This window comes from Onychomys torridus, chromosome 20 (genome assembly GCF_903995425.1).
Source record: "Onychomys torridus chromosome 20, mOncTor1.1, whole genome shotgun sequence".
NCBI lineage: Eukaryota > Metazoa > Chordata > Mammalia > Rodentia > Cricetidae > Onychomys > Onychomys torridus.
Genome location: NC_050462.1, coordinates 35,474,586 through 35,493,772, shown reverse-complemented (window position 1 = coordinate 35,493,772; position 19,187 = coordinate 35,474,586). Strand labels below are relative to the sequence as shown.

General features: G+C 45.2%; 1 protein-coding gene across 1 annotated transcript in view; it reads left to right on the top strand.

The window, feature by feature from the left end:
- The window catches only part of Kcnmb4 (potassium calcium-activated channel subfamily M regulatory beta subunit 4), a 58,887-nt gene extending 40,644 nt beyond the window's left edge, over positions 1–18,243 (top strand). Inside the window, exon 3 of the mRNA XM_036170208.1 lies at positions 17,704–18,243. Within this exon, the coding sequence (XP_036026101.1) occupies positions 17,704–17,872 (169 nt within the window). The 3' untranslated portion in view covers positions 17,873–18,243. The remainder of the gene's footprint in view (positions 1–17,703) is intronic.
- Positions 18,244–19,187: the final 944 nt, after the last annotated feature.

The following is a 19,187-nucleotide window of genomic DNA, read 5'->3' as shown; positions in this document are numbered from 1 at the left end:
ATAGTAGCTCAAACCGCAGGCAGGCTGCCGCTAACTTGAGAGAGACAACTAGGAGGCTGTTTTTAGTTCTGTTTTAGAATCTTTTTTTCTCAGGTTTTAGGTAGAAACTTGTGCCCCACATTGGGCACCATTTGTCGTGAGATTTTTCCTGCCTGGCCCAGAGTCAGGACAAATCTCTCTTACCTACCAGAACCACAGTTGCTCAGACCCAACCAAGAAAGCACACAGAGACTTATATTGTTTACAAACTGTATGGCCATGACAGGCTTCTTGTTATCTACTTCTATCTTAAATTAACCCATTTCTATAAATCTATACTTTGCCACGTGACTCATGGCTTACCATTACCTTACATCCTTCTTGCCATGGCGGCAGCTGGCAGTGTCTGTCTCAGATAAATTTCTAAAGATAAAGATTTCTCATTTGTGGACTTCTTAGGATTAATTTGCATACAAAAATGGGACCTAGGTTTTTAATTTATTTAGTTGTTTTTATTGGCGGCAGGGTGGTGGGGGTGTGAGTTCATGCCACGGCCCATGTGTGAAGGTCAGAGGACCAATCTAAGGAAAGTGTTCTGCTTCCTCCTGTGGAGGCAGGTCTGCCTTGTTTCTGCTATTGTACTGTGTACCCTAGGCTAGCCAGCCTGTGAGTTCTACCCTGTCTCAACAAAGGATTACAGATCCAGCTTTCTTATACAGATTCTGGGGATGGAACTCAATCGTCAGGCTTGCACAGCTGGTACCTCCACCTGCTGAGCCATCTCTCTGACTCAGATCTGAATTTTGAAGAAACCATTGAATCAGTTAACTGTTGTGTTGTATGTTAAATTTTTCGTTACTGCTTTTGGTTTCTATATTCTGTGAGAGCTATTTCTTGATCTTTGATTAGAGAACTATGATTCCATAGTTTTTTAAAATTATTTATTTTTATCTTATGTACATTGATATTTTGCCTGCATGTATGACAGTATCAGATCTCCTGGAACTAGAGTTACAGATGGTTGTGAGATGTGGGTGCTGGGAATTGAACCTGGGTCCCTTGGAAGAACAGCCAGTGCTCTCAACCACTGAGCCATCTCTCCAGCCACCCTCCCCCATAGTTCTTTTTTTTTTTTTTTAATGAGAATATTAGCTTTCTCTTTATACATTGAATTCGGTGACATATCATGAGTCTTAGAGAACAAAACAGCAAATCTGGAATCTTACCCAGATTGAGTCTTTCCCATGTACATTTGTGTCTAGTTCCATATTGAGAGATTACATCAGAATTGAAGGCTCTGTTTAGTCTCCAAATCTGTACTTTGAAAAAAAGTAGTGTTTGCTGTCTCCAGCAAGCTGTAGGATATGTATGGAATTCATTCCAGCATTCCTTCCCAGCCTGACATCTAAACACCATGCATTATTTAAAATGTGAGATTGAGAGTCTATTTTCTGATGGTTAATCAGAATGTCTTTATGCCGGCGAGTTCATCTTCTAACGGCTTTTATCATCATGGCAATAAAGTCACAAGTGTGATGTTATCAAATCACTTTGCATTTAAGATGCTTCGTGCGGCCTTCAAAGAGAGCCGTAGGGGAATTTGGGAGGAAAAATACAAGAACCATAGGACAAGTAGGTCACAGAGTGCAGTATCATCAGCTGGTAGAATGCAGGGCAGGGCTGTGCGTCAGGAGACTTCAGTTCTATGCATAGCTCTGTTCTTGACTCAGTGAGTGACCTTGGGCCACTTACTGAAGAGTTCTTACCTCAGTTTCATATTAGCTACAGTGGGGCCAGGAGGCGCTCGTGGCATATGGAGAGTGTGTGTGGAACTTGCAGACTCACAGACTGGTCACATCTGTTCAGTCCTTTACTCCAATCCTTTGTTAAATAAAAACTGTGTGTGGGGGGGGGGGGGGGGGGGGGGGGGGGGGGTGCGCTGAAACTGATTGACTCTCAAGAAGTGAGCCTCTTAAGGGTTTGTTTGGGTTTAGAGTTTGAAGGAATACAGTCCATCACGTGGGAGAAGACGTTGTTAGCTGGGTGGCTGGTGGGTTCTTCTGGAAGTGAGGAAGCAGAGAGCAGACGGGAAGTGGGGCCAGACTGTGAGACCTCACGGCTCTCCCTTAGTGACCTTCTACCTCCAGGGATCGTTCCCAACCCTTAAAGGTTCTATACCCTTCCCATTGGCACCACCCAAGCTAACAGGAGGGCAGGTGTGGGGCCCACCTTTACTCCCAGAACTCTGGAGGCAGAGGCCAAGGCAGGCAGATCTCAGAATTGGAGGCCAGCCTGCTCTACATAACACTCAAGCCAGCCTTGGCTACATAGTGATACTGTCTTCTGAAAAAGGAAAAAAAAAAAAAGGCATTGCCAGCTGAGCACCGATTGTTCAAACACATGAGTCCAGGGGGGGACGTTTCCTATTCAAAGCAGGGCAAATCCCAAATAAACAAATGCCTGCCGCATTTTTTTCTGTATCGGAACAGCTTCGATAGCTGTGGATATCTCCTCAGCATGCCTGGCTGCCCGTCTTCCGACATTTGTAAGTGACCAAGAACTTATCTCTTGTTTTTTTATTTTATTTTATTTTATTTTATTTTATTTTATTTTTATTTATTTAATTAGCTCTTGGAGAGCTCTGTATCTCCACTAAGCAAGGGTGAGGTCATTGGGGACAGGGAGAGGGCCATGGTGAGTCCCTGGCAGCAGAGCGCCTCTGTGGCCAAGTTTCTGGTGTGCGGGGATGGTAGCACAGCGTTGAGACGCTCCTTGCTGTCTTGAAAGCGTGTGCTTGCCAACTTCACCTTGGGCTTTACCACAGGCCTGCCTAGTGCCCTAGTGCCGTGGTCTCACACTGGAGGCAGACTGTCTTGTCTGAGTTTCATGGCAGACATAACATCTTTGGGGTTCCAAGCCAGGGAGCAGCAGACTGGAGCAAACACTTCCTCCTTTGGCTGCTGCTCCTCCTGCTCCTCTGCTTCTCCTCCTCCTGCAGCTTTTCCTCTTGTTCCTCCTCCTCCTCCCTCTGCTCCTCCTTCTCTTCCCTCCCCTCCCTTCCTCCTCCTCTCCCTTCCCCTCCCCTCTCCTCCCCTCTTCTCCTCTTCCTCCCTCCCTCCCTTCCTCCCTCTCTCCCTTACCCCCTCTCTCTTTTAGTCTGTTTTCTGAGATGCATCCCTGCTAATGTAGACTTGGTTGGTTTTAAACTGCGGCAATCCTCCTGCCTCTGTCTCTTGAGAATGGGGACTGCAGGGATGCATCATGCCTGGCTGTGATGGCCTTCTCTCTGCAACCTGAGCTGGCTTGTTCATCATGAATCAGAAACTTTCCGTTACTACTCTTGAGTCTAGACACTAGGATGGGGTCCAGGACAGGGTACCTTGTAGGGCATTAGCTCTGAGTAGCTGTCAACTGTCAACTCACATATGCTTTATATAGCCTGTCCCCCCCCACCCCCCCATCTTCGCTCTGAGAGCATGGACTTGGCATGTTAGGTACCTCCTCCATTCTTGAGCTGCAGCCTAGCCCTATATGTTTCTCTGAAAGCAACTTTCTCCCAGTTTCTAAACTTATAAGATTTGCATTCTGGGCTTATGTACAAGCCCTGTAATTTATTTTTCTATAAATATATATTATTGATTTTTATGGATCACTTTAGTCTCTTATGATTATTTTGAATTCTAGTAGCTATTATACTGGTTTTTTCTATTCCAACACTCTGTATGTGTGTGTGTGTGTGTGTGTGTGTGTGTGTGTGTCTGTCCATCTTTGTGTTGGTATACTTGTGGGCATGTACATGTGTGTTCACTCACATGGAGAACAGTCTTGGGTGTTGTTCCTCAGGTACCATCCATCCGTTTCTTTTGAAACATGATCTCTCCCTGGCGAGGGAGCCCCAGGGATCTCTCTGTCTCCGCCTCTCCAACACTGAGATTACATGTAGGTGCCACCATGCCTGTAAGTGTAGGTTCTGGGGATCAAACTCATGTGCTTGTGCTTGCAAAGCACTCTACTGACTGAACCCTTAAATACCATGGTAACCATAAGTCTGAATAGCTTCGATGTTCTTATCCTAGTTGTTGATAGAGATGCTAAGAACCACCGGTACTTAGAGACCTATTTCATACTGCCCCAGCCAGCGGTAGCTGACTTCTATTCATCCTGCTACCTCTGTGTCAGAAGTCATTCAAATGCTTCATTTATGTTAATTCCCCAATTCGGCACGGTTGTACCGCCTGTTCTGTCCATCACCCTCATTATACATAGCGGACCTGAAGCCCCCGAGAGGTTAAGCAGTCTATCTGAACCACGTACCTGGTAGATAGTAGGATTCAAAACGTTTTAAGCAGTGAATGATAAGTGTACATATGTAGAGTACAGTGAGACAATTCAACGCATTCCTACGTTGGATACCAGTCAAATCAAGCAGTCCTAATCCCACCTCCTTGGACATCTCTTGTTTCCTTAAAGCCTGTGAAATTCTGCTATCAAGTTCTTCGTATAATACATAGTAGGCTATGGTAAGTTATGTTTATCCCACTGAGCTGTAGAATAGGGCAACTCATTCCTCCTCTCTAACTTTATGGTGGTAACTGTGAGCCGTCTCTGTTTATCTGTCTCTGTGAGTCTCTCACATCCGATATTGTGCTCTTCCTCATCTTTGAGATCCACTTCAAACCTCTGCACTCAGCCTCTGTATGACTTCCTCCCCATGAAGAGTTCCTAACAGTGACCAGGGTTCTAGCCCATGTTTCCTGTGGTTACCACTGATGGCGACATAATCAGGGATGCCACCGTGATGAATTGGAGCCTTTTCATGGGCGTACTCTCTCCCAATAAACTTGTTCCCCAAAGTCTGCATTGCTGTCTTTTCATATCTGCTCACAAGATATCCTCCCCCCTCCCCGACCATCCCCAGGCACATCTAAGCACTTCTGCTTGCCTATTACATCGGCACTGTGTGCAAATGTCCGTTGCATCTTGAACTGGATCTTTGCCATAAGGAACAACAAGCATCCAGAGAACACCTCAAACAAGCATGTGCCGATGTCGTGCTGGGTGGTGGGAGTGTAGACAGAAGACAGTGTTCCCACCCTCACGTTTACTGCTCATGGGCAAGCTGACAAGTGGGGTGGCCCTGATGCCTGCCAGTCGTGGGTGTTAAGCAAATGTCGAGTGGCTGAATGGAAGAGAACCAAATCCCAAGAAAGTCTTTTTCAATGCCCAAGTATATGTCTAGAAGCTGTACTTTAGATTTTGAGGCCCATGACAAGGAAAGGTTGCATGTCTGTCTTGGGTTATGTACAGCGTTAAGGCTTCCGGCTATTGCCCTTGCATGATTATGGGCAAAGAGTGCCAGGTGGTGGTGGCGGCGGCGGCGGCGGCGCACGCCCTTAATCCCAGCACTTGGGAGGCAGAGGCAGACGGATCTCTGTGAGTTCGAGGCTAGCCTGGGCTACAGAGTAAGTTCCAGGACAGCTAGGACTGTTTCACAGAGAAACCCTGTCTCAAAAAAACAACAACAACAACAACAACAGAAAAAGAAAAAAAAAGAAGAAAAAAAAAAAGAAAGAAAGAAAGAAAAAAGAGTAGCTCCAGCCGGGCGGTGGTGGAGCATGCCTTTAATCCCAGCACTCAGGAGGCAGAGCCAGGCGGGTCTCTGTGAGTTCGAGGCCAGCCTGGTCTACAGAGTGAGTTCCAGGACAGGCACCAAAACTACACAGAGAAACCCTGTCTCAAAAACAAACAAACAAACAAACAAACAAAAATAGGCCCCATCTGGAATATTAATGGTCAGATAGCAAAAGAAAAGAAAACGGAGCTCACTAGGAATACATACTGTTCACTGCATAGAGGATTTCTGTGGATTTCAAACTCTTTTTTTTTTTTTTTTTAAACCATGTTCAGATGACCAGTCTGCTGTTAATTATTTACACATTGTTTTATTGAGCATTGGCTATCCCATGCTACAGGGATAAAGTTAAGCTGCTAGCACACACAGGTGCTATCACTTAGTCCTAAGTCACCGCTTTAATTATTGTGCATGCTTCTCAACAGCGCTTTCTTTGTAGAATCATATGAAAGAGAGACTTACCGTGTAGGAATAGAGCCTCCAAACTAATGCAGCCAAATTTTATAATTCAGAAGCATTTTAATATCGGCTTCGTGCATTTTAACCAAGAGACACAACTGCACAGCAGACAAGAAGACCGAGTGTAACATATTACTCGTGTATCCAGTTCTATGTCATTTAGGAGTCCAGACGCGTGAGTCATTGGTGGCCTGGGTAGAAATGGTAGGACTGTTTTCCTTTTCTTACATGCAGTAGCAAAGTGTGTGTGTGTGTGTGTGTGTGTGTGTGTGTGTGTGTGTGTGTACTCTTTTAATTATTTAATTTAAAAATAGCTGCTTGGTGTACATTGCATGGTAATAAAACAGGCTTCTAACAACTGGGCACCTTGTAGAGTGACCACGTTGTAGTAGGAGGTAAACCTTCCTTCAAGCTTCCATGATTATAGATGCTCAGCTACAAGGGGCATCAAGATCATGATGGGGAAATCTACAGAGACAACCAAACCAAACTAGTGGGAACTCATGGACTGTGGACCAATAGCTGTGGAGCTGCCATGGGACTGGACTAGGCCTTCTGCACAGGCAAGACAGTTGTGTAGCTTGACCTGCTTAGGGGCCCCCTGGCAATAGGATGAGGATCTGTCCCTGGTGCATGTGCTGGCTTTTTGGAGCTCAGTGCCTGTGGTGGGTCACCTTATGCAGCCTTGGTTCAGGGGGAGAGGCTTGGACCTGACTCAACTGCATGTACCAGGCTCTGCTGACTCCCCCTGGGAGGTCTTGCCTTGGAGGAGGTGGGAATCGGGGGTGGGTTGGGGGAGAAGGCTGGGGGGTGGAAGGTGGGAGGAGAGGGGGAATCTGTGGTTGGTATGTAAAATGAATAGAAAATTTCTTAATAATAAAAGAAAGAAAAATACACTAGAGTATATGGCTTTTAGGGATGTATAATTTGTATTAATAATCTGTGTTAAAGGGTATGAGAACTTGTGTATTAAATGAAGCATTTAAAATTGCAGAGAGAGAGAGAGAGAGAGAGAGAGAGAGAGAGAGAGAGAGAGATATGCTCAGCTGGCCTTTTCCAACCCAAGGCATATTTTTAAATCTTTCCCCACAGCTGCCAGAATAATATCGTGCATTACTGATGTGCGAGGTGTATAAAAGTGAAGAAATGGACACGTGAGTGGGTTCTCCTCATTGAGGATCTAATTATAGGAAATTGGACTTAACCTCATCAGGCAGTAACGGTGATTAGCTGAGTAAATTATGGACCGAGTTGCTGTGATGTGAGTCTGGATAGCCGTGTGCCTGCCTGAGATCCTTTCATGTCCAGTCCTATGCCGGTTGTATGTCGCAGCATGTGAGGCCAGAATGGGGATGTACCCTGAGGAGCAGGTTTGGGGGTCCCCCAGCACAGGGAGAGTACTTCAGTGGGATGAGTTGGAAAAACAGAAACTACCATTCAGTGGGAGAGGCTGGGCTAGACAAGGATTTTGTAAACAACAGAGAGGGATTTGGGCAGACAGCTCAGTCAGTACCGGAGTGTGATTCCCTGGGAAGCAGGCCAGTCAGGGAGAGAGACCCCGTGTGGCAGCAGATGCTTTTAGTCCTCACACTGGGAAGGCAGAGGAGACAGGCAGATCCCTGGGCATCTCTCGCCAGCCATCCTCAGCTTCATGGCAAGTCCTATGCCAATAAGAGACCCCATGTCTTAGACTGACTGTGCTGTGATGAAGCACCATGACCAAAGCCACTTGGGGAGGAAAGGGTTTCGTTGGCTTACACCTCCACATCACTGTTCATCAGTGAAGGAGGTCAGGACAGGAACTCAGGCAGGGCAGGGACCTGGAGGCAGGAGCTGGTGCAGAGGCCATGGAGGGGTGCTGCTTACTGGCTTGCTCAGCCTGCTTTCTTATAGAACCCGGGACCACTAGCCCAGGGATGACACCACCCACAATGGGTTGTGCCTTGCCTCATCAATCACTAATTAAGGAAGTGTCCTACAGGCTTGCCCACAGCCTGATCTTATGGCAGCATTTTCTTATTTGAGGCTCCCTCCTCTCAGATGGCTTTAGATTACATCAAGTTGACATAAAACTGTCCAGCACATCTTGTCTCAAAAAAAAAAAAAAAAAAAAAATGGGGATAGTACCCAAGGAATGGCCCCTGAGGTTGACTACACACACACACACCCGCACATGAGCATACATCCGCGTACCCACTCATAAAAAGCAAAAAGGCAGAGAGGAAAGCCGGAGAGTAAATATGATCATTTGTTTGGGAAATTATCTGGAAATAGTTGGCACCGTCTGTAGAAAACACAAGTAAATACGCATGACTGTTTAGGCAGACACAGCTATGGCATTTACAGCTTCGAACAAATATATGTGGCCTTTGAGAAGATCCCCTGCGAGTCTAGGATCTTGCTTCCCCCTCCAGATTTGCTCAGCTGCAGTTCATGGGTTTGCACTCCCTTCTTTGAAGCCCTTGCCATATCCCCACGAGCATTTGTTCGGCTCACATCTTGAGCTAAGCAGAATGCACAGCTCTTCTAAGTCCTGGAATCCCAGGGAGACCCTCCAGGGGGAGCTGAGCAGTTGCTGAGTCCATTGCTTTGTGGGGATCCCCCTCCCCCCACCCCCACTCCCCGGGTGTGGGCTGAGCCTGCATGGTTCTACCCCCATTTTGCTTCTCACTACTTTAGAAGCCCTCGCCATCTTGATTTTTTTCTCAGGAACTGGGGGGCAGGGGGATGGTGAGAAAATGTCTCTTGACCTCCTTTCAAATGCCATCTTTCCACGGCGCGCAGTATGCCCCATTGTGTTCAGACAGGAAGGTGATACAGTGACATTTTGAGGGGATTCCTTACCCTGCTTATTTCCTTGAGAACCAAAACGCTGAAGCTCCTGCCAGCCTCCTGAGCACCCAATGGAATCCCTGCTCGGGTGCTTATTTTGGGTTCCTGGGTGTGTTTGTCATCTTCTCCCTGGAAACCGTTTCTCACACCCACGTCACAAGTTTGCAATCTGCGATGATTCCGTGTCCTCTCCGCCTTGGAGCGAGGGCTGAGAGCATGACTCAGCTTAGGGAAATGACAGAAAATGTGGCTGTTATAGAGTGATCTTCCCCAAAACTGTCTCCTTGGACGTGTGCAGCCAGTCACTCTGCTGGTGTGAGCCCCTGCACTGGAAACAGCTGGATTGGAACACTAAGCTCCTGGGTTGCATGGACCTAGAAGACATTGTTACTTTCTTGTTGCCCTGAGAAAAAAGGCAACTTAGAGGAGGGAGGTTTTATTTCGGCTCACGGTTTGAGGGTTCACGCCGGTACGGTGGAGAAGCCTTGGTGGTGAGAGTGTCTATGACTGTGTGGCAGGAGCCAGAGGCAGCTGGCCACATTACATCTGCAGGGAGAAAACAGAGCAATGAGAACTAGTATTACTTTTTTTTTTTTTTAAGTCAAAAGTTCACACTTTCTGCTTACAAATCTTGACAGTGATGCCTGCTTCCTCCCCGCCCTCCCCCTGGAGAAGTCAGGAGCTTTCAAAGCCAGGAGTTACACATAACAAGTGTCTCATGCCACGCTTCAAGAATCAGGTTGAGAAGACAGACAGGGTGTGTTTAAAAAACAAAACAACAACAACAAAAAAACCAGCAGGCACCTTAGCATGAATAGAACCAAAGGACGCATGTCACTGTGGGAGCCCAGAGCTGCGGGTGTCTCAGGAAACCTGTTGAGACAGTCACTGATCCGGGCCACATCCATAGCTGGGGACTGTCCTCAGTGTAATCTAGCTCTGTTCCATGATGTTTGTGGGATGAGTTTGGTGCAGAACCTCTGTTTATGTTCCTCATGAAGGCTCTAATGTTGGTAGGGCCTTTCTTCTTGCCTCTGCCTGACACATGTGTGGTCAAATTGGAAGACATCATTTGCTTGTTAAGCCTGCCCTGTGTGTCTCCCTCGTTCCCTGTCAGCCTGGCACACAGGATGGAATGCTCACTGTTGGTGACTCAGGGGGCTGAGCAGCAACAAGGGCTTCTATGCCAGAAGGAATTTTAATGTGAGCACAGGGACGGCCTGTGACTACCTCCTTACAATATTCAGGTGACAAAGATACCCGGAGAAGACAGTACCGCCACCATTCCAGAATCATGGATGACAGTCATTTCCACTGCTGTCTTTTCTTCCCACATCAAGAAGCTCCTCTCTTCTGTATCTCATTTCGTTCTTGGGAGCAAGGCAGATTTTTATTATCCCACTGTTGTAGTTTGAATAGGAAATGCCCCCTCCACGTACACACACACACTCATGTGTTTGAACACTCCGTTTCCAACCGATGTCACTGTTTTGGAAGGTTGTAGAATGTTGAGGAGGTGGAGTCGGAGTCACAATAGAAGAAGTGGGTTTTCCAGCCTGCCTCAACTGTCTGGGCTCTGTTTCCTGAATAGGACACAATATGATCAGCTGGCACCAATGTCTTTCCCATCGTGACGAACTCTGTCTCCTAAACTACAAGGCAAAATGAATCCTTCCAGTCTTCCTTATATTGATTGTTTTTTTGAACACAGCAACAAGAAAAATAATGAACACACACTTTACCGGTGAGAAAACTAAGATGTGAAGAACAGATGAAACGTTTACCTCGAGATCAGGTCTGTCTAAGTCAAGTGCGTGTTCTGAAACACTGCCCTGCATGTGCAGATCGTTCAGGTCTTTCCTGCGGCGTGCACCTAATTACGCGCTCTCTGCCTTATAATTAATTCAACTTTTTATTGCTCCAGAATAACACACCTGCCACTTTCCTACATCTCCCACCACAGTCAAGTGCAATTTTTTTCTCTGCACACCCTGTAGATGTGGATTTGACTTAAACCTTCTTCCACAAAGGGTAGGCTACCCCCATGCATTACATATTGCCACTCTTGGTCAGCCTGGGAAAGACGGCAGAGGATGACAGGAGGGTGTGATTAATATTTATAGATGTGTGGTGAGCATGTTGTCCCTAGATAGGAACCACACTCCTGAGATAACTACCATCCAGGCTTCTTGAAGCCCTTACCATAGCTAAAGCCTGTGTGAATCAAAATGAGCTTGTAATGGTGTAGGGGAAGAAAAACCCTCTACTCCTTCAGATTTACTGGCTGGGTACTGGAATGAAATTGACAAATAATCTGTTACAGGAGAAAGTGCAAACCAACTTGATAAGTCTTATTGAATGTGTTTTATGGGTAGGGCTTCAAATAAAAGAAGCGGTTAGATTTGGGGCTTGCATACTTAGTGGGGGGGGGGGCGGGGACAAAGAAAAGGTCCTGGCGATGGACAGATTGGCTTTTAGGAGGGGAAGTTTGTGATCATGTTTGCCTTTGCAAGCATGAGTGATCTTCTGTGAAGACTGGAACTCTCAGGGGGAAAAAAAATTATGGTAGTCTCGTATCCCAGAAGTTGCGTGGTTATGCAGATGAGGGAAATTTCTAGAAGGAGTTTGTCTCGTCTGTTTAGTCTCAGATGTCTTCAGCTTAAGCTAACTTTATACTAGTCTGGGGTTCCAAGTGTCCCCACAGTAGAGAAGCTCCATGTCAAGAGCACTCACTGTAAGGGACCCCCGTGGCTGGTGTCTCTCTCCTCACTGCTGGCCTCTCCCGCAGCTGCGTGGGAAGACAAGCACACGGCTTCTACCTTCTTGGCAAGGTCACATGATTACTTCCCCAGCAACTAGGCATATCAGCTAATTACTCTCAACAAGGATGGCTCGGTTATGCCAAAATCAAATTACGCTTCTTTCTTATTTGCTAGAATTCCAACCCATGGCCTTGTGCATCTTAAGTATGCACTCTACAACTAAGCCATGTACCGCTGGCTCCCGGTACTTCTATTGACCAATCTTTAGTAACTTTTAATAGAAAAAAAAAACTTCAAAGATTATTTTTTAAATTATTAATCAATAGATTAAATCTGGTATTTCCAGGGAGTACATTTTAATCCAATCTCCTTCCAGAAGGGCCACAGACTATGTATGGTACTGCTAAAAGCCAAAACATTCAATAACACTCTGTTATTGTTTGGGTTCTGAATGACCCATGTAGCTCCTGTATGGAAAGGTATTGTTACTTTTGAAGGGTGGAATCTATCAGACAGTGTACCAGGATTTCTTTTTTGGGCCACTAACCAGCTCTCAAATAATGACATGGAGACTTATTATTAATTTTGAATGCTTGGCTTTGGTTTAGCTCTTATTTTAATCTGTTTCTCCATATTGCCTCGGGGGCTTTCCTTTTACCTTTCTTTCTGTATAGCCTACTTTTCTGCTGTCTGTATATAAATATATGTTTGTTTTGTTTTGGGTTTTTGTTGTTGTTGTTGTTGTTGTTGTTTTTGGTGTCCTTTGGTCATGCAACCACAACAGGGCCCTGGCATGTGGGTGGGGCTTACGCCACGCTTGTGGAACTGTTTTGATCAAAGTCATGATGAAACATTGAATTAGACTTTAAAATTTTCCGCCAAAGTGTGGAAATGTCTCTCATGATACGATATGCCATGAGCAAGGCTTGGTAGTGTATAATAATGAATATAATATGCAAACATTGTACGTCCTCCATGGCTTGAGAGGACTAGGGTTGACAATGCATACCGGTCAAGAGTCAAGTGTCAAGTGTGCAAGGCCATAGGTTCAGTACCCAGTGCCGAAGGGTAGAGTGTGGGCGGGGGTTGTTATTAAGATCAGCTCCAAATGTACAAAACTGAAAAGGCAAGGCAAGAGGAGTGTGGCTAGCAGAAGGATGACTTACTGTCCTGCTAAAATGGGTCAAAATCTTAACATTGTAGCAGCTTTCATGATGAGAAAAATCCTATGCTCAGCCAATTGTAAAGGACTTCTGATGATCTAGAGGGGGCTCTGTTCCCTGTAAGATATTGCCGAGAAAGTGAGAAAGCTCTTTTAAGTGGATCGGCTTGTCTCTTGGTTGGTACAGTTTCCACAATACCATCTTCGTCAATGATGCTATTCAAGCTATATGGTATGCGTATAGTATTTGTGCATGTGAGTGCATGAGCGCATGTGCGTATGTGCGTGTGGAGGCCAGAGGTGGATGTCAGGTGTCTTTCACTCTTGCTAGTTACCTTATCTTATTTCTGCCTCTGAAACTCGTGAGGTTGTGGCTGGCCTCAAACTCACAGAGATGGCCCCCCATTCCGCCTCTGGAAGGCTGGGATTAAAGTTGTGCATCATGCTGGGCTGTCTTATCTTTTGAGACAGCATCTCTTACTTAACCCAGAGCTCACTGATTGACTAGATTGGCTGCCCCATGAGCCCCAGGGATCCACTTATCTCTACCCCTTGTAGGGATGTGCACAGCTAAGTTCAGGTTTTATGCAGGTGCTGGGGGCATGGATTCAGACCCTCATTATTACACATCGTGCGCTTTCCCAACTGAGACATCTTCTGACTCCCTGTTGAGATTTGATAAGAACAGATTAAATTGAAGACATTTCTCATTTTATTTATTTATTTATTTATTTTAAATCACTATTCCCCTCTCTTCCCTTGCTGGCCAACAGAACAAGTACTGTGGGCTGTAACTTTTCCTAGTTGATGAGACAAAGTCAGAGGGAATAGATTTTCTGTATTTAAGAGGATGTATCCCAAATCTCTGTGTTTTTATCTCATTGTGATTGGAATTGGGGCTGGCCTAAGAGGCATCCTTCTTGGTTCTCATAGGAGAACTGAGGGCCTCCTGTGGCAAATTCCACACTGTGGTCTGTATTTCCAACCCTTAGCCTCTGGCCCTGCCCCACACATGTCTGCCCTATCCTAGATCTCTGTCTTTTCCTGTGAGGGTACATAGTAAAGCACGCACAAGCAGTACACATGCTACATCAAATCCTGTGGAAGCTGAGGAACTCACCTGGACCTACGTCTCAATTAGCATGGGATAGTCTGAGAAGTGCCAACTCTGGTACATTCTGTGTTCTTTCGTTATTAGATCTCTACCTCATGCTTCTTGCACAAGCATGAATAGAATTACCCCAGAGTTTCTACAAGACTTCTGGGCCTCACGACTTCAGATTCTCAGAGAGTTGATCGGGGGATGGAAACAAGTACCACCTGAATCTAGTTTGAGAAAAGCTGCCTTCAAGGTAAAGAAATAACACAGATTAAAAAAAAAAATCACACAGATTGGCTTTTGAATTATTATGCCCTCACTTTAAATTATGTGAGCTCAAACCGACTAATGCCTTCCGTCACTCCCTTTAAAACGTTCCTAACACAGTTGTTTTGAGGATGTCCTGTGGAACCCAACAGGTAGCATGTGCTTACTAAATGTAAGAAAACAGCCAACAAAAGTGTCACCATTATCACAGTGTCCTTCAAAGCTGCACTCAGGCCTTCCCCAAGGTCACCCATTATGTTTATCCTTTTAGGATGCTTACACCTATCTCACTCCATTTCCATTATAAGTCCCACACCTTCCAAAAGGACCCTCAGGTACAGAGTATTCATGTCCGGCTTTTTTGTCTACGGTCCTCTTTATTTCCACCCTATGACCATGAGAAAAAGTGAATTCTAAGCCAAATAGTTCTTGGCCCACCAATCCAGAGAAAATAAATAACCGAGACAGGGGAGTACCTTCAATTACAGTACTATGAGCTCAGTAGAAAGGAGAGAAACTTTGGCCAGAAGAAGTAATTTAAAGATGATCTCAGTGAATCATAACCAAGTGACTAGTGACCTGAGAAATGAGTTTTTCGTATCCGCGGAGATTGTGGGGCATCTTAGAGCTGTCTGAAGTAGAAACAGACATGCACGGTTTTTAAGGAAATGTGTATGATAATTTTTTTCTACCTCTAAAAAAGGATTTGTTGAAGCAGTTCAAATTCAGCTCAAATGAGTCATTTTATTTTGTCACTTAAAGCTTTAAAACGCTGAGTGTTCCCTAGGAACAAGGAGATAGAACTCTAGAGAGTTTCTGAGGAAGACAAGCTTCCGGATCCACCGATTTCCGGTTGCTTCCTTCTCTCCTGCCCATTTCCTTCACGTTTTCTCCAACACACGTTCTTCAAACTGTGTATCGGATGGTGCGTATGGTATGTATGGCAGTTCCGGCGTCCCTTGTAGGAGCTGTTTCATAGGCTCGTTTGTTCAATATTAGGATAAAGGCATTCAATAATATCCTAAATAATGACTGGAGGAAGAATACCAAAGAAGATCTACACAGAAGCATCTTGCCAGGAAAATTAGTTACCAAAGCACATCACTTATGCAAATTATTCATGCAGTTACTATAGAAATAGAAATCCAAATTGCTTTTCTTTGTTTTTCTTTGGTATCAAGTGTGTTCATGTTGCTGTGTATCTGACCCTTTTGATGAAGAATCTAGAACTCTTCTTTTTTGTTGTTGTTTTGTTTGTTTGTTTTTTGAGACAGGATATTTTTCTGTGTATCCCTGACTGTTCTGGATCTCCCTCAGTAGACCAGGCTGGCCTCGAACTCACAGAGATCCACCTGCTTCTGTCTCCCGAGTGCTGGGATTAAAGGTGTATGCCACCTCCGCCTAGCTAGAACTCCTCTTTGTATCAATAGTTTTAAAGGCATAGAATAGTGTTTTCCAGAAAGAGCATCGTGGGAGACAGGTTGGACCTCTAGGTAGGGGCATCTGCCCCCTGTGGGCACCTGTAGCTGGGAAGAGAGCGGTGGCTGTGCTGACCGTGAAGACTTCAAAGGCTCTGAAAGTGACTCTGACTGTCATGTGCCTCAGCTGTGTGGGGGCCTTGGCCTCTACTCCTTCAGACTTAGTCATAAAGTTTCTTTGGAGTTGATGAGGATAATAAGGCTGCAACACGGTCAGGTTCTTCAGCAGCAGCAGCTGCAGAAAGTTATTTAATAACAAATGCACATAGAATGACAGACCACCTAAGTCACAGCCCTGTTGCATCTTACAGCAGAAAAAAAAAAACAAAAAACAAAAAACAAAAAACAAAAAACAAAAACAACTTAATTGAACTTAAATGAATGGCAGCCCAGGTCTTGAAGACCATGGGTTGCAGTAAGAGTAATTGGCCTCATTGCTACAATGATTCTGCATTCAGTAATATAAATTTTCATTGAAATGCCAAGTAGGATCTCACTTGATGTGCAAAATTGAAATTATGCACCCAAGAAGAAAAGCACAAGGATTTTCAGTCATTTCAAATCCATCTTGCACTGCTGTTTCTGCTGATGCTGTGTGTGGTAACTTCACTATACAGAACAGAGAAATACCCAATGTCCTTTATCAGCCTTTTGGGAAATAATGGAAGCAGCTAGTACTAATGAAAGCTCCCAGGAATATACTTCCCTGTTAAAGGCACTGCCCTTGGGCTCTGAAGCCTTTGATGTTGTTGGGGATAGTGGGACAATTTATTTTGCAACCGTTTTTTCTGGAGGAAGTATAGGTATATATCCCACAGTAGTAGGATAACAGAGCAAGCCTTCCTGTGAATGAAATGCAAATATTTCATAAAATACAAGCCTCTTGGATGAAAACTGAACTCCCAGACATCTGCCTAATTGCCAAGGGTGGGCGAGCATGGTTTGTGGAGGTATCTTATCTTTGCTTTCTACCAGAGACAAATGTAGGAATTGAAACAATGTTCACACTGACAAGAGAGAAATCTGTTACTGCTGCTTTGCAAGATCTGCTAAGAGAGCAGGCAGAGGCTCCAGTGGAGGATAAGTTTCGTACAGAAACATAGATAATGCATTCAGTTCATCCATTGCCTGCTTATTGTTTTATTTTGTTAATAATTTTTTTGGGGGTTTTCTGTTTGTTTGTTTGTTTTTGTTTTTGTTTTTGTTTTTTCAAGACAGGGTTTCTCTGTGTAGCTTTGGTGCCTTTCTTGGATCTCGCTCTGTAGCCCAGGCTGGCCTCAAACTCACAGAGATCCGCCTGCCTCTGCCTCCCAAGTGCTGGTATTAAAGGTGTGTGGTGCCACTGCCGCCGCCACCACCACCACCACCACCACCACCCACCTGGCTAAAGGTTTTATTAATACAACCTTTGGTTCATATAGCAAAGCTCAGTTGACCTAAGAACTACTAGGGATGCCGGCCTTTGATGCTATGATGTGATATAGTGGTATTTCAGTGTGTTGGTCTGCATTCCTGATTATCTTGGGATGCATGTGGCCAACACTAGAGGTTAGGCTTGCCTGTGGGCTATATACGTTCTGTTACCCTAACTTGAACAACAGCATGAAATTTTCTCCCCCTTGAATTAAAATCACTTGGGATCAATCTAAATGCCAAGATGGAGTTTAGGTTTGTTGAAGAATGCCCACCCATCAGTAACATTTAGCCTCATCTATACTCGTTGGCCAGTGAGGTTAAGAAAGGAAGAAAAAGGAAGCAGATTAGGGTGGAGGAGAATGATAGCCAAGTGACATTTTGCAGCCTGCAAATGATATAATAAGTGATATGCAAATTTGTACCAATTGCTTGCTTCGAGATCTCACAACTTTCGGAAACGGGCTTGAAGCAGAGAAGTGTGGTGTCTCTAATCAGAGTCTTCGCTTTCAAGGGTTGATTATCCCCTTGGGCTGGAAAGCGAGCTTGTGTGCAGGTGTGGAGTGTTTGACGCTGTCATGAGAGTCTGACTGCTTTTCCTCTCCTCCACTCTCTCGCAGACCAGAGGACGTCCTCCTACACCGCACGCACGATGAGATTGTCCTGCTGCACTGCTTCCTCTGGCCAGTGGTGACATTTGTGGTGGGCGTTCTCATTGTGGTCCTGACCATCTGTGCCAAGAGCCTGGCGGTCAAGGCCGAAGCCATGAAGAAGCGCAAGTTCTCCTAACGTTGGAAGAGGATGGTGGGAAGCCAAGCACAGAGGCTGCCCCGTCAGCACTCACCTGCCCTGCAGAGCGCCCACATTTGGTGGCGCAGGAGGTGGAAGGGGCCACAACAGGCCTCCACGAGGCCCCTTCTTCAGTGGCATCAGAAACAGGCACGGTTGGAAGACTCGGGAACTCATCGCCTGTATTCCACGTGCTGCAGCAATGGCTAACGGGTCAAGCTCTTAGCTATATGGAGTGACAGCTGTTTGGAAAACCCTCTGAGAAGTTGGTTTTCTTTGGAAAGTAACAGTATCTTATTTGTATAGTGTAGTATACAAACCACTATGATTTCTGCTACTTACAGATATTAAAATACAGTGCTCTCTGTGTTCTTTTCTATTTTCTTTTTTATGCTTAGATCACCAGGGTATTTAAAGGGACCTAAGAGTTTTCACTTGACTCTGCTAGATTAAACTTAGCATTCGAAACTGCAGGTTAAGACATAACCACCCATTTCCATGAGTAAACAGTATCTTGACTCCTACTTGAAAAAGTAATTCTACAGTGGTAACTCGGCCTCTGGCCACTCTGTTTTTGTTTTTGTTTTTACTTTAAAGGCTGACAAAACATCCTCCACTGCCTGCCTTTGCGTGGCCATTATTATTTCTGGCCAGATGACTTTGTGAGAGAGAGAGACCTGATTCTGAAGAAGGCCTGTCCAAGCTCTGGGAACACAATTTTTATTTATCTGTTCATGCTATTTATTTATTCATTTATTTGAAGTGCTAGCCATCAAAACAAAGGCATTGCACATGCTAGACAAACTCCGGACCACTGAGCCAGAGTCCCAGCCTTCTTCATTTTTTTTTTTTTTTCCTTTTTGGCAGATTTTTATTTCTGTGCATGGAACATACATGACATGAAGGACACTCTTCATTTCATAGTTGAATGCTGTTTTCCCTTTTTTTTTTCCTGTTTGGACTGAAAATGAAGTCAGTTCGAGCATTTCATTTTCCTTGCCCTGATATTCTGGTGTCCAAGCAGGGTGGTGACTGCAGTTGTTTGGTTTGCTCAGACAGAGCTGGGAGAGCTGGGGAGGCAGCCTGGCTCACCCCACTGCTGCTGGGCTTTCGGTACCTTCAAAAGTGCATCCCTGCTAGCCATGGGTGACGCAGGTGGCCCTCTGTGTTCAAGGCCAGCCTGGTCTACATAGTGAGTTCCAGGACAGCCAGAGGTACCTGATGACTCTCTCTCTCTCTCTCTCTCTCTCTCTCTCTCTCTCTCTCTCTCTCTCTCTCTTTTTAGTGCATCAGAAACCATCACCTTTGCATCTGT